At 66.4% G+C, this 13,649-nt stretch overlaps 3 protein-coding genes across 3 annotated transcripts; 1 reads left to right on the plus strand and 2 right to left on the minus strand.

The window, feature by feature from the left end:
• Positions 1–2,634: 2,634 nt before the first annotated feature.
• CHLNCDRAFT_140862 (hypothetical protein) lies at positions 2,635–4,369 on the minus strand (the record flags this gene model as incomplete). The annotated part of the gene is made up of 5 exons (XM_005850954.1): positions 2,635–3,087; positions 3,223–3,459; positions 3,687–3,809; positions 3,941–4,123; positions 4,298–4,369. The coding sequence occupies 5 exons, from the start codon at positions 4,367–4,369 to the stop codon at positions 2,635–2,637; spliced, it is 1,068 nt and encodes a 355-aa protein (XP_005851016.1).
• Positions 4,370–4,547: 178 nt separating this feature from the next.
• Positions 4,548–7,259, plus strand: CHLNCDRAFT_34239 (hypothetical protein; the record flags this gene model as incomplete). The annotated part of the gene is made up of 10 exons (XM_005850670.1): positions 4,548–4,685; positions 4,930–5,179; positions 5,328–5,413; positions 5,584–5,711; positions 5,910–6,043; positions 6,287–6,362; positions 6,494–6,561; positions 6,742–6,859; positions 7,041–7,068; positions 7,207–7,259. The coding sequence occupies exons 1-10, from the start codon at positions 4,625–4,627 to the stop codon at positions 7,257–7,259; spliced, it is 1,002 nt and encodes a 333-aa protein (XP_005850732.1). The 5' UTR covers positions 4,548–4,624.
• A 57-nt stretch (positions 7,260–7,316) lies between these two features.
• CHLNCDRAFT_34242 (hypothetical protein) lies at positions 7,317–11,740 on the minus strand. The gene is made up of 14 exons (XM_005850955.1): positions 11,569–11,740; positions 11,120–11,339; positions 10,783–10,926; positions 10,463–10,651; positions 10,102–10,174; positions 9,821–9,882; positions 9,506–9,583; positions 9,138–9,257; positions 8,891–8,940; positions 8,740–8,761; positions 8,615–8,698; positions 8,147–8,380; positions 7,813–7,954; positions 7,317–7,593 (listed from the first exon to the last, which is right to left on the minus strand). The coding sequence occupies exons 1-14, from the start codon at positions 11,604–11,606 to the stop codon at positions 7,448–7,450; spliced, it is 1,602 nt and encodes a 533-aa protein (XP_005851017.1). The 5' UTR covers positions 11,607–11,740; the 3' UTR covers positions 7,317–7,447.
• Between the last annotated feature and the right edge of the window lie 1,909 nt (positions 11,741–13,649).

The raw sequence follows: 13,649 nt of genomic DNA on the forward strand, positions 1-13,649 counted from the left end.
CGACAACAAAAAGCCCAGGTCGCCACACTGTGGTGGCGGGAGGAACAACGGTGTGTGGCGGGAGGAGCAACGGAAAGATACTAAGGTCCGAGAATTACTTGTCAGCAGTTCAGTATAAGCAGAAACTTAGACCAGTGGAGCTGGTGACATCACAGGAGACGGCGACGCCACGGCAGCCGGCGCCACCAAAGCAAGCTGTTGGCTGCGCTGGCTGCTGCGGCGGGACTCCAAGGAGGCGCGAGGTGCGGGCGGGGGAGCAGTGGTCAGCGCCACAACTTCCTCAGGCAGCACGCTGTGCGGCACAATGAACAATTCACGGCACAGCGGGCACTGAACAATTCGCTTGTGGTCTGGCACGCGTCGCCGACTAAACCTGCAGCAGGGGTCGCGGGGCAGGGCGAGAGTTGAGCCATCGAGAGCGGCAGCACCAAACCAGTGTAGCCCACCAGTCTGGCAATGGCTCCCCAGCAAGGGCTCGCTCCCGCATGCATTTGAGGATGGTCGCCTGCCAGGGCCCACCCTGGCCGTTGCAGAGCCCAGCACCCCTTTCTCCTCACTTGACCAAATCTGCAGTGCATCCGCTGCATGCTCCATGGTGGCAGGGGAACAGCCGCCAGTTGGCCTCGCTCACTTCATAACTGTCCAGGCATATGCTGCAATCTACCCTGGTTCCCAGCACCTCCCCAGCCGCAGGCAGCACTGCACAGGCAGCCGCGCAAGGCAGGCGTGGTGTCAGCTGTTGGCGGCATCACTCCGCCAGCCAAGCACGAGCAACGCTTCACACACCAATCCCTGCTCCTGCCAAGTAACACGTGCCCCTGCGCGCACCTGCCAGCTCGTCTTGCTTGTCCGGAGGCAACGCCATGATAGCCTCACACTCGGCATCCAGCGCTGACCTTGACCGACGCCCGGGTTGTGGGCCCTGCATCTCCACATTGCTGCTGGGCCTGCTCTGCCGCCTGCGCCTGCAGCCACCAAACGGCACAGAAAGGTTGCCAGGCCACCCCAGCCACACGCGCGACCCTCGCACCACCCCATGCATGGGCCTGGGAATGGCGCTCGCTGCATGCTGCCAGCCGCTGTGCAGCCAGCGCCACCCCAGCAGGAGTGCTCACTTCCAGCAAAAGCCTCCCATGATACAGACGCTGATCACAAACACGCAAACAACGGCCACCACAATGAGCATCACGCCGCACGTGCTCCGGTCGCCGCAGATGCGGGACAGCACGCTGTTGCCGCCGCAGCACAGCCTGTACCGCCCGCAGCAGCAGGTGGGGGCCGAGTACTGCATGGCATGGGGCCAGGCATGTGGGTTTGTTCACGGGGGAAGCAGTGCAGCGGGAGCTGGCGCATCACGCAGCAGTAGTGGCGGTGCAAGGCTGGTGGCGGGGTTGGCGTTAAGCTGCGTACATTCCCTGTCCTCCTGGTGTAAAGGGCCACAGATGCAGGACCACAGAGGGCCACAGATGCAGGACCCAGCCCAACTCACCGTGCTGGGCGAGTAGGGCAGGACTCCCGCCACGTATCGGCAGCAGCAGGCCATGCGTTCGGTGGTGGCATTAGCGGTGGTGTTGGTTGTGGCGTTGCCGAGGATGGGGCTGTCCGGGATGGTGCCATTGGCTGTAGGCATCATGGTGCCATTGGCGGCAGGCACGGGCAGCTGCTTGATGGGCGTATACTTGTCGCCGTCGGTGCGGCTACCGTTTGTAATGAGGCCAGGCCCAGGCGGGCTTGCGCCCGGGTCCCCGCCTGTTGAACTGTTGCTGCCGGGCGATACCAGGTTTGTCGCCTCCATCAATCCAGTCTGCAGCATCCTGCGGCGCCATCCGCTGATGCCGCCCCGGCTGCTGAACGCAAGCGTCAGTACCGCTGCCTCGGCGCAGCTGCTCTCAATGGTGAGTAAGGCGCCGCCAGCTGGCATCCCGGCCGGCCTTGTTGTCACTCGAGCCAGGGCGGCGTCCAGTTCCAACACGTACAGGTGCCCGCAGCTTGTTCTGGTGGCGGCGCCCTCCAAGCCACTCACTCTGCGGCGTGGATGGCAAACGGAGCAGAGAAGGTTGAGGGACATACAAATCTCAAGAAGCTCTGAGGATATGATTTCAGTGTGTGCAAGCATCAAGAGGCAGCGCAGCTTCTCCCACCTGAAGTCCGCGGGCCGGCAGCCAGCTCTGGGCCCACGCCCAGCGCCGCCGCCCAGTGGTGCTCCGGTAGCCACGTGCAGGGGCGTCCCAGCCAAATGCTGCTCCGGCAACTCCACGACTGTGCAGCTGTGCGGCTCCACTGGCACGCTCAGGGCGGTGGCCCCGCTGCCGCGTGCTGCAGTGGTCAGCCACCAGCACGCTACGAAAAGGGCTCCCAGCGACGTCATGAAAGACCGATCATCGTTCCAGCGTGAAACTCGGCGAGTTTGTGGCAGAGGAGCAGCACCCGAGCTGAAACCTCGAGCGGCTTACGTCACCAACAGTTCCTCCCCCAACCACAACCTGAATTAAACACTGCGCGAGATCCAATTGTGATGGGGCGTGAGGGATGAGGACCTGGCCAAGGCGATGGAAGCTGCACGCTGGCGCCAGCCAGGCGGGGGGGGGTTCAACGGGTGGGTGTTGGTACAGCAGAAAGCATGCACTGCTCAATTCAATTCACGTATCGAGAAGCGCCGCGGGTCATGTAGTCGTTGTTGCCTCTGCCGTTGGGAGCCTGGCCGCTGGTGAAGAGGCTGTTCCACACCTCATTGTCCGCGCCCTGTGGCTTGAGCTCCGCTGCCTTGAACTTCTTTGCCGCCGTGCAGCTGGGAGCCTTGGCGACACCGCCATTGGTCGGAGCCGCCGCGGCCGCGCCGCCACCCTCCGCTGCTCGCTTGCTGCCCACACCGCCGCTGCCGTTGGCCGCCGGCTCTGCGTTGCTGCCATTGGCAACCGGCGCTGCCTTGCCTTTGCCCTTCTTCTCTTTCTTGGCCGCTCGCTCCGCTGCCCGCTTCAGCAGCAAGTTCTCCCGCATTGTCTGCAGCTCATCTCCGCTGGGGTTGACCGGCAGCAGGTCGGCTGCCTCCCACTTGCCGCCCACAAGGTCCTCCACCACCGCCGGCACCTGCGCAATCCAGGGCAAGAGAGGACTGCAACTCATCATGCGTCAAGAGTGCCACAGGCAATCGAGCATGGCAGTCGGTGCTTTGCATGGCCGCAGTAACCAGGAGTGCAGTCAGCGCATGCATCCGCCACCCACCTCCTTGAGTGCCCGCTCGCTGATCACGTGCCCACTCTTGCGGAAGATCACAAACTTGGTCTTGCCGTTGAAGGCCTGGCCGGTGATGGGGCACGCAAAGCGCACGGAGCCCGCTGAGGTGCCGTCGCCCGGCGCCGGCTCGCCGCCGGCGCCCGCCTCGCCCAGCCGCAGCTCCACCAGGTGCTTTAAGCTGCTGATGTGAGCCAGGAACTTGGGCATCGACTTGGTGAGCAGCGCCTGGAGCAGGGGGGGCGGGCGCGGCGGGCGGGGGAGAAGGGGGAAGGGTCAGAGGGATCAGGCGGTGACGTGTACAGCAGAAACTGCTGCCATACGCGTGACGACCAGGGCTGGCCGTGCCTCGCACTGCTCTGCATACAGATAGCAAGCTCAGCAGCAGCAGCACCGCACACCAACAACCAACACACACACACACACACCCATCAGCGGCAGCGCTGCCCCCCCACCTGCAGCACCACATCCTTGTTGAACAGCGACCCCAGCTCGTCTGCGCAGCAGGGCGGCTGCAGCGGCATGCCCGACAGCTGGCACATGGTCCACCGCGCCAGCCGCTCCTCCTCGGGGTCCACCTGCGGCGTGCGGGCAGGAGGAGTGGGCAGGGCAGGCTGAGCAGGCAGGGAGGCGAATGAGCGGGCGGAGATGAGCGGACAAGGGCTGGCACTGCAGAAACAGGGAGACTCCCAAGAGGGGCGTCACCCACCCTGTCCGGCCGCTTGATCTTGTACATCTCTAGGTAGCTGGAGCGCGACTCGGCGCCGGTGGCGCCGCCGTCGCCGCCGCCGCCGCGCAGGCGCGGCAGCAGCTCGAGCGTGGCGCACGGCGGCACGCCCGCCGCCGCCAGCGTGGTGTGTGGGTCCAGCGTGCGGCCGCCGTACACCACGCGCTGCACGGATGCAAGTTGGGGGCAGCGCGGCTGGAGAAGCTGTCAGGGCAGGTAGGAGAGGGCAGCAGCATGCACCGGAAGGCGGGCGGCGGTAGCGGTGCGCCGCTTTTGGAAGCGGCCGCCACGCACCAGTGTGGCTCCCCCGCCCGCGTGGAGAGCGTCTACGCCGCTCACGGAGGCCACTGTGTCATCAGACTGCGCTTGGACGGCCCGCAGGCCGCCAGAGTTGCGTAGGAAGACCTGCATCGCTGACTCCCTGCCCCTGAGAGTCTGTGCTAGAGTGCTGGAGGGCTGGCAGCGTGCGAAGCAGGAGAGAAAGGGACTGGCGAGGCGCCAGCAGCAAGTTCTGCCCTGCTCCCGACTTTCTTGCGCGAAAATGCTCGGAAAACGGGCCCAATTTGGGCTGCAGGCTTGTCGATCGCCTGCACGACAGTTTGCGAAACACCAGCAGAGTCTCACACAGCGCATACAGCTTGATTGCGGCGAGTGGCAGGAGGCACCATGAGGCTGGGAGGCCCTCAGTCCTTCCTGCTGAGCCCCAGCACCTCTGCAACATCCGAGGGTAAGCTCAGGTCATGCACGGTTGCCGCCGCTGCCATCTGCTCTTCCGAGCGCTGCTCGTGCCCAGCGACCGGTCTGCAGCATGCTGCCGCCTCAGTCGTGGTGTAATACAGGTGCAGTCTCAGAACGATCCGCTGCTGGCGCGCTACTGCCCTCCAGCCGCCACTCACCCGCCTCCGCTGACCGCTCTTCCACCCACCGCCACTCTCCTGCCTTCCCTCATGTTCCCTCCCCTCCCCGTGCAGTGGGCGTGCTGATGTCGCAGCGGTCGTCCGAGGTGGATGCTGTGGTGCGGGAGTTCCACGAGGCCCTGGCCCGCTCCTCCGACATGGCGGTGGCGGTGGCGGCCATCCAGGCGCTGACGACGGTCATCAAGAACAGCAGCGCCCAGACGATGATGGGGCTGGAGAAGGAGCTGAAGGACGCGGCAGCCTCGCTGCAGAACTGCAACCCCACCGCCATCTCGCTCAAGGCCGGCTGTGAGCTGTTCCTACGGTGAGCAGCCGGGCCCAGCTGGGCTGAACTTGGCTCGGCAAAGTGCAGCCTGTTTTGACACAGGAGGGTAGAGGCCCTGGACCCGGCCCGCCCTCCCAACCTCGGGGCTGCGGCGAGCTCACCAACACTGCCTGCTGTGTGGCGGCAGGTACACCACGCGCACGTCGGCAATAGAGGCAAACACCTTTGCGGCGGCCAAGAAGCGGCTGATAGAGCGCGGGCAGCACTTTGCAGGTGATGCCGGCTGGATGCCTGCTGCCGGGCTGCAGGGCAACGCAGGTTTAGCTGGCCGTGTCAGGGGCAGCTCCGGCTACTTAGCCTCACCAACTCTTGTGTGCAGCATGTCTGCCGCCTGGCCAACTTCCTGCCACCATTGCGCATGCTTGTGGCCTATGCCCTCGCAGAGACGTCCAAGCGAGCGCGGGCCACAATAGCGGAGCTTGGGGAGCGCTTTGTGCGCAAGGGCAGCACAGTGCTGGTGCACGGCCACTCGCGTGTGGCGATAGCAATCCTGCGGAAGGCGGCGGCGGCGGTGAGCCCGCTGCTTCCAGCGGCTGCAGCGGCGTGCTCGAGTAGCTAAGCCATAGGGCCACGGGAGCTTGCTGTGCAGCGAGGGCAGCCTCTCGGCTGCTTCCTGCATCCACCAATGCCAGTTCTGCCGCCCTGGTGGTGCCCTACTCACCACGTTCCACATTGCTCTCTCGCCCGCTCCCCGTGCCCCGCCCCGCAGGGCAAGCAGTTCAGCGTGATAGTGACCGAGGGGCGGCCGGACGAGACGGGGCTGACCATGGCGCGGGTGCTGGAGGAGATGCGGGTGCCAACCACTGTCATCCTGGACTGTGCGGTGGCATATGCCATGGAGCGGTGAGCGAGAGGGAGTGTGTGTTTTGTGTGTGTGTTGCCAAGGCTAGTAGCTTGCTGCGTGACGGGCACGGGGCGTGTATGCAGTTTGTGGTGTGGTGGGGCCGGCGCCACGATGTGCATTGGCCCCTGCCCATGTGGTGCCAGAGGCTGCCCCCGGCGCCCGCACCGCTTCCGCCGTGCCCTGCTCGGCGCCTGCCCACCCGCTGGCGTCCTGCCGGGCACCTTACCTGCGGCGTGGTGCAGGGTGGACCTTGTGTTGGTAGGCGCTGAGGCGGTGGTGGAGAGCGGCGGCGTGATCAACAAGCTCGGCACCTACCAGGTGGCCTGGAAGTTGCTATTGCTTGCCGCCTGGGGACTTGGAGCCAGGGCACCTGCTGCAGTCAAGGATGCCTCTCGTGTGGCGACAGCATCCGAAACCCCATGGCCCGCCCTACCACCTGCCCGCCGCAGATTGCCATCGCGGCCAAGGAGCACAACGTGCCGGTCTATGTGGCGGCAGAGAGCTACAAGTTTGCCAGGTGGGCAGCGCATGCTGGCAGTGGCAGCAGGAGCACTGTGCAGGCCACCCGCAACTGCAGCCATGCGGCAGCCCTGGCAGGGCCTGGCCACCTCCTGGCATGGGCTGCCAACCTCTGCTCCAGCCACCAATTACGCTGCCCTCTTGAACCTTGAACCCTGCCCTCCCTGCAACGCTGCAGGCTGTTCCCCCTGAACCAGCGCGACCTGCCGCTGGAGCGCAAGCAGCTGGACTTTGGGCCGCTGCTGCCTGCCAGCGTGGCCATTGACAACCCCTCACGCGACTACACGCCGCCGCAGGTGCGGCCAGCAGGGTGGGGTCCTGGTGTGGTCGGGGCGCCGGGTGATGGCTCTGGAGTGTGTGTGCTGGGGGTGGCTCGGCTGTGAGCTGAGCACTCAGTGGCAGGTTTTGTGTTTGCCCTGCCGAGGCTGAGTTGCCTGTCCGTGCCCCGTGCACTTCCCACCCTCGCCCTGCCTGCAGTACATCACCTTGCTGTTCACCGATCTAGGTGATCGAGCCCGCTGCCAGGCACCTGCGCTCTGCGGATTGCGGTTGCAGCATGCTACCCCTCACGGAAGCCTCCCGCAGCTGGCCGCCCGGGGTTGACAAGCGGGCACCTGTCCATGCTCCCCATTCATTGCTGTAGGCGTCCTCACCGCGGCAGCTGTGTCGGATGAGCTCATCCAGCTGTATGTTTAGCCAGGCATGTTGAATGCTTCTGCCACCACTGGCCAGCGACTTCTGGAGCATGCCCTCGGCAGCTGCTTGCTTTACCAGTTGCGGAATACACGTTGCTGCTGTGTACAGTGTCCGGGCGGTTACATTAGAGCAGCCGGTGCGAAGGGAGGGTGGAGGCTGCCGCGATGCACAGCGTGGAACAGCTGCTGCTACCGGGTGGGCACGATGTCATCTATCTTCAGGATGAGGCGCGCCGCCTCGGTGGCCAGGCTGACCGCCGACGTGGTCACCAGCAGCGGCTGCACCACACTCTCCTCCAGCATGTCACTGGTGGTGCCCTTGCGCACGTTGATGCCTGCGGGTGGCGGGCAGGCAGGGGAGGGGAGGCACAAGGAAAGAGGAGGGATAAGGAACAGGCAGGAATGGTGGGTGGAGAAGACAGGGAGGCACGCTGCGCGCACCCCGACCGCGCCACGAGGCCGTGCCATGGAGCAGGTTTGACAACGGAAGTACTCGCTCTCCCTCCCCACCCGTGTGTCCCTCCCTCGCCCCTTGGCTACTGCTCGCTGCTCACCGTGGTGCCGCCGTCCGCTCGCGTGGTGGTTGCGCAGCTCTGTTACTATCTCAATGGGGTGCATGCCCGCGTTCTCAGCCAGGGTGTAGGGGATGATCTCCAGGGCCTCGGCAAAGGCGCGCACGCAGTACGACTCCATGCCCTGCAGTGGTACAGGTGCGGTACAAGATAGGGCACGACATGCTCGGACACGGCATGCTCTTTGCGCTTGCATGTGCTCCGAAGAGCAAGCAAGCAGGCCCCTCAGCGCATAGCATGGCAGGGCACGTTCTCGCTGCCACAGCTGCATGGACGGGCTGTGCAGGAGGGCAGGCAGGGGCACCGTGCCGCTCACCAGCAGCGTCTTGGCCCACTGGCTGAGCTGGTAGGACAGCTCCATCTCGGGGCTGCCGCCGCCCGCGATGAGGTACTGCTTCTGCACCAGGCACCGCACCACGCACAGCGCGTCGTGCAGGCTGCGGTCGGCCTCCCCGAGCGCGAGCTTGTTGGAGCCGCGCAGCAGTACGGTGGCGGTACGCCCCCGGTTCTCGATGCCCGTGATCTTCACCACCTTGCCGCCCTTGCCCAGCTGCAGGGTGGAAAGGCGGGAGGCGGCAGGGGTAGGCCCCGGTGGGCGAGGCTGCTCGAAGTGGAGAAGCAGCGGCAGCGGCAGCGGATGAAGCAAATGCAGCGGCGGAAGAGCGGCAGGAGGAGCAGCGCCAGCAGTCTGAGGAGCAGCAAAAGAAAGGCAAAGAAGAGGGAGAGGAAGAGGGGAGGAAGATCATAAAAATTAGAGCCAGTGCAAAGTGCAGCCGCCACTCACGTCGACCTCCTCCACCAGCGCGGCGTGGCCCAGCTTCTCCGGCCGCATGTGGTCCACGTGTGCGATGGGCAGGCAGTGCAGCGTCTGCAGCGCAGGGCAAGGAGGGCGAGGCCCAGGGAGGGCACGGGGTCAGAGAGTACGCGCCCTCTTTGAACAGCAGCAGGGTCCGTCGATCCGGAGATATCTTTGGCATCCCGCAAAAAGGCCAGCAGGCACGCGGTGTAAAGGCAGGCAGCGCAGGCTCTCTCAGCCTCTCTGCTTGCCTTGGAGATGAACTCAATGTCCTCCCGCTCCACATCCTTCACCACCAGGATCTTGGCCTTGGCCTGCAGGAGAGGGCGGTACGCCCAGGCGGTACACGCGGCACAACGAGGCAGAGGTCGTGCATGGGGGTGGGGATGCAAGACGTGGCTGCGCCAGGAAGCAAAGGGCGGGCGCCTGCAACCATCACGACCACCGTCACCCACCCCCCGATGCACACGAGCCTACACGCTCACACCACAGAAGCTCGCCCCCCACCCACCAGGTAGTGCAGGGAGAGGTCGGTGACGGCGTCGCGCAGGATGGACTTCTGGATGAGCAGCACGTTGGCGCCGCTGGCCCGGATCTTCTTCACCATCTGCAGGATGTAGTTGCGCTCCTCCTGCGGCAGACACACATACCAAGGGGCGGGGCAGGCCAGGCGCGCGGGTCAGCCAAGAGGCCAAGGTGCCAGGTCGTCATGTGATTATGGTCGAGGGAGAGCAGCACAGGGTGCAGAGGGGCTGGCGCAGCAGGAAGGCGAACGCGCGCCAGCGCATGCACCGCGGTGGGCGCAGTTGGCGAGGCGAGGCCAGGCTTGAGGGCAGCCGGGGGCTGGCACATGAAGGGCCGCCCTGGCACCCAGCCCACCTTGAGTATGCGGTCCATCTGGGCGTAGTCACTGATGATCACATTGTTCTCTATGTCTGTCTTGGGGGGCGACACCTGCTTGCAGGGCGGGGTGAGGGAGGTGGCAGGCACAGCCAGGTTGAAGGACAGCAACTGGCGCAGCAACTGGCGCAGCAGCGGACAGGGCAGCCAGCGAAGGAGATGCAGGAGAGCAGGGTCGCACCGCCTGCAACAGCTATGCGTGGCGGCGGCCTGCCAGTTGCTGCTCCCCCACGGCACTGGGCGCAAGGTGCGCAGGTGGCCGGAAAGATCGCCGCCCCCATTCCTGGCACCCACCTGGAACTGGATGAGCGCCACCTTGGCGTTCTCTACCCGCGTGGGCCCGCCCGCGCCGCGCGCTGCAGCAAGGCAGCAGCGAAGCACGCAAGCACGCAGGGTCGGCCAGGCATGTGACCACGGGCGGTGGGCTGAGGTGCCAGATGCCAGGCAGCGCGCCCATGAGCCAAGCATCCACTTCAGGCCACCCGATGGAACTACAGCCGAGCCCTCCTCAACCCGCTGCTCTGCCATGCTGCGCTTCCCTCCTCTGAACTCCTCGACCCCCTCCGCCAGCCCACCTGCTTTGTGGTCCAGCACCAGCCCCTCCACCATCTCGCTGTCGTCGATGGTGGCGCCCGACTTGCTGACCACCTGCGGCGGGAGGCGGGGCAGCGCGTCAGGGAGGGCGGGCGCCTGGCAGCTCACTACGGCACGGCCCAGCACAAGGCAGCAGAGCAGGGCGGGCCGCATGGGCTTCTGCGGGTCCGGCAGTTCTGCCGCTGGAGAATGCGCGCATGTGGGGTGCTGGCCCCCCCGCTATTCCTCAGGTGGAGCACTCCACCCACCCAGCCATCACCAGCTGCACACGGCGGCACAGCAAAGCGCAGCCCGGCACGGCGGCAGCGCGCAGCCCCACACCACGCCGCCACCAGCCCCCACCTTGACATCCTGCAAGTCCAGTAGGTCTGGTCGCTGCGGGTCGAGGATCTTCAGCAGGCAGTCCACAGCCATGGGCGACAGCAGCCCGCTGTTCTGCCCCACAATCTTGCTGGACAGCGAGGTGTTGGCCGCCTTGATTAGCTGCTGGCGGTCGTCGATGCTGACGGGGATGGCGGAGGCGGTGAGGATCTGAACACACGGGTGCGGTGGGGGACGGCGACGGGGGCAAGGTGAGGGGAGTATGCAGGCCGCCAGCCCTTGCTCGCTGCCTGTCGCCGGCTGCAGGCCAGGCGAAGCAGGGAGCCGGCCAGGCCTCGCACCTCCACCGCCTTGTCTGCCGCCTTGCCAAAGGCGTCTGAGATGACGGTGGGGTGCACCCCCTTCTCCAGCATCTCCAGGCTCTTCTTCAGCAGCGCGCCGCACAGCACGGTCACAGAGGTGGTGCCGTCGCCCGCCACCACGTCCTGCAGGCGGCGGGCCGCGGCTCGGTTGATCTCGGTTGGTTGCGCGCACGTGCCCGAAGCGCGCAGCCAAGGCGAGTGCAGGGATGGCTGGGGCGCTGTGGAGCAGCTGGGGTGCTGCTGGGGCGCTGGGGCCAAGGCGGCAAGTGCAGGAATGGGGTCCGGACGAGGGAGGGAAGGGAGGGAGACGGCTTGCCTGTGACTTGGCCAGGTCGACGAGCATCTTGGCTGCCGGCTGCTCCACCTTCATCTTGTTCAGGATGGTGGCGCCGTCGTTTGTGATGATTACCTCGCCGTCGGCCTGTGCCACCATTTTGTCCATGCCCCGCGGGCCCAGGCTGGTGCGGATGGCGTCAGCCACCGCCTTGGCGGCCTCAATGTTCATCAGCCGCACATCCTTTTTCTTGGCGCTCTCCCTGCACGGTCGGTGGCAGCGAGGCGGGCCGCCTCGTCGCATGCATGGTGCTGGCCGGGCAGAGGAGAGGCAGTTGGGTGCAAGGCGGCGGCGGCGCCCGGCGGCAGAGGCGGCAAGGCAGCAACGCAACGTTGGCGGTGGTGGGTCGCAGCAGGGCCCAAGCCACTGGTGGGGAGGGCTGGCGGGGCTGCTGATTGGCAGGTGGAGCGACATTGCATCATGGCGCTTGCCTGTAACTCTCTCCCTTGCGCACTGTGGGCGCCGCCATCCCTGCCAGGCTTCCTGCCGATCCTCCAGTCACTTGCTTGACAGCGGTGGCGCAATTGGTTCTGCTTCTGGCCCCCCAGTCAAGTAATCACCGATCGGCCAGCAGTGTGGTGCGCCTACAGGACTGGAGAGGTGTATGTAGTGCTGCCGGATCACAGAAACGCTCCCAATTGCCCTGAATTGGGAGAGGCGGCCGCAAGAAAGCTGCGCGCCTTTCCGCTGCAGCCGCATCTTTCTGCTTGCTTGCTCTTGCTGCTGTCGAACACATCTAGCAGCAGCACCCCCGCCGCCTCTGCCGGTTTGTCTAGGCCCCTGTGCTGTTGGCGGCGAGCCTTAGCTGAGCTGCTGAAGACGATGCGCCGACCGGGGGCAGCATGAAGGCTTTCGCAAGGAAGCCCGCGGAGCCCGCTGCCAGCCCGCAAGCAGACGGCGGGGGCTCTTCAGACCTGCTCATTCGTTTTTTTGAGAGCGCCTGGTTTGACGCCTACATTGCTCTGACGTGAGCCTGCATGCCGCCTGCACCTTGGGAGAGGGCCGTAGGGGCCGCCGCCTCGCCCCAGCCGCCCGGCGCCCCTGCCAGGCGTTGCCGCCGCCGCCGCTGCCGTGCCCGCCCCTCTCTCCCCTGCCTGCCAGCCTGCATGCCCGCCCACGGCCCCTGCGCCCCGCGATGCAGGTACCTGTACAAGAGCCACTCACCGGGGGTGCAGGACTACCTCTGCAACCGGCTGTACACGCTGCCGGAGCGGGATGTGGAGCACTACCTCGGCCAGCTCACGCAGCTGTGCATCCAGCGGCCCGGCAGCTCGCTGGAGCGCGTGCTGACAGACCTGTGCGCCCAGTCGCTGCGCATCGCGGTCAAGGTGCGGGCAGGCAGCGCACAGGGCGGCGGTTGCTGGGAGGAGACGGCTGCACGGCCACGTTTTGCAGCGCAGCGGTACTGCCAATCCGCAGCGGAATCTACATGACATTGCATCTTACACTCCACCCTGGTGCCAGGCTTGACACGAGGTCTTGCACCAGGCTTTGCACCCCCTCCAGTTGCGAAACCCACACCAGCATGCCTGCACGCCTGCCTGCTGCCCGCAGACCTACTGGCTGCTGCTGGCCATCTCGCAAGACCTGCCCAAGGACGCGCATGTGGCTGCGCTGCGGGATGCCTGCGAGCAGGCGGCGCTGCAGGGCCACTGGCAGCTGCCCTTCAAGCAGAGCCGGCTGCCGCCGCCGCTGAGCATGAGCCCCGCCAAGCGGCGCGGCGGCGCCAGCAGCCAGGCCTCCCCGCTGCTCATCAGCCCCACCGGGTCCTTCACCCACCTGCAGCGCCCGGGCTGGGTGCTGTCGCCCGAGCCGCGGCGGGGCGGCCTGTCGGACAGCCAGCAGATGCTGTCGCCGGGCGACGGCGGCGACAGCCGGCCCATGAGCCCAGACGGGCTGGGGGGCGGCCTGTACTCCTCCGTGTTTATGGACACGGGTGTGGAGGGCCTGATCTACAGCGTGCCGCAGATGGACGAGGAGCTGCGGGAGCACCGCCAGCACGTCAGCTCGCCGCGCACCTCGCACGGCGCGCTGCTGGAAGGTCCCGGCCGCCCGCTGCTGCCGGTGCGCGTGGACGCGCAGCGCGTGAGCAGCCTGCAGCAGGAGCTGGGGGAGGGGGAGGGCGTGTCGGCGCTGCTCATGCGCAGCGCCACCGCGGGCGACGGCGGCGGCCCGGGCGTGGTGCAGCAGTGGGAGGAGGCCGCAGAGGCGGCGGCGTCCGCAGCAGCAGCGGCAGGCGGCAGGAGCATGGCGGCGAATGGCGGCAGCAGCGCGTACCCTGCGGGCGCGGCGGCGCTGCTCAGCCCGCCCAATAGCCCGCGCCGGCGGCAGACCACCTTTGGCGCCACCCTTGACTTTGTGGAGACGCTCTGCCAGGCCTCGTCCAGCCTCACCGCCTTCCAACGTGCGCGCCGGGTCGTCACCGCCGCCGCTGCTGCCGCTGCTCCGGGCTGCTTTCAGGCTGATCAGGGGCTGGTCTGCAGACGGCTTTAGCCGTGCCAGCCCTGGGCCA

This window comes from Chlorella variabilis, assembly GCF_000147415.1.
Source record: "Chlorella variabilis unplaced genomic scaffold CHLNCscaffold_3, whole genome shotgun sequence".
Taxonomy (NCBI): Eukaryota; Viridiplantae; Chlorophyta; class Trebouxiophyceae; order Chlorellales; family Chlorellaceae; genus Chlorella; species Chlorella variabilis.

Excerpts from the sequence above, each read along its gene's own strand:
- CHLNCDRAFT_34242 (XM_005850955.1), bottom strand. The coding sequence starts at position 11,606 with ATGGCGGCGCCCACAGTGCGCAAGGGAGAGAGTTACAG. Across the intron at positions 9,883-10,101 it reads GGTGCTGGACCACAAAGCAG|CGCGCGGCGCGGGCGGGCCC; the intron begins GTGGGCTGGCGG and ends GCCTTGCTGCAG. Across the intron at positions 8,699-8,739 it reads GGCGCGTACTCTCTGACCCC|ACGCTGCACTGCCTGCCCAT; the intron begins GTGCCCTCCCTG and ends CCTGCGCTGCAG.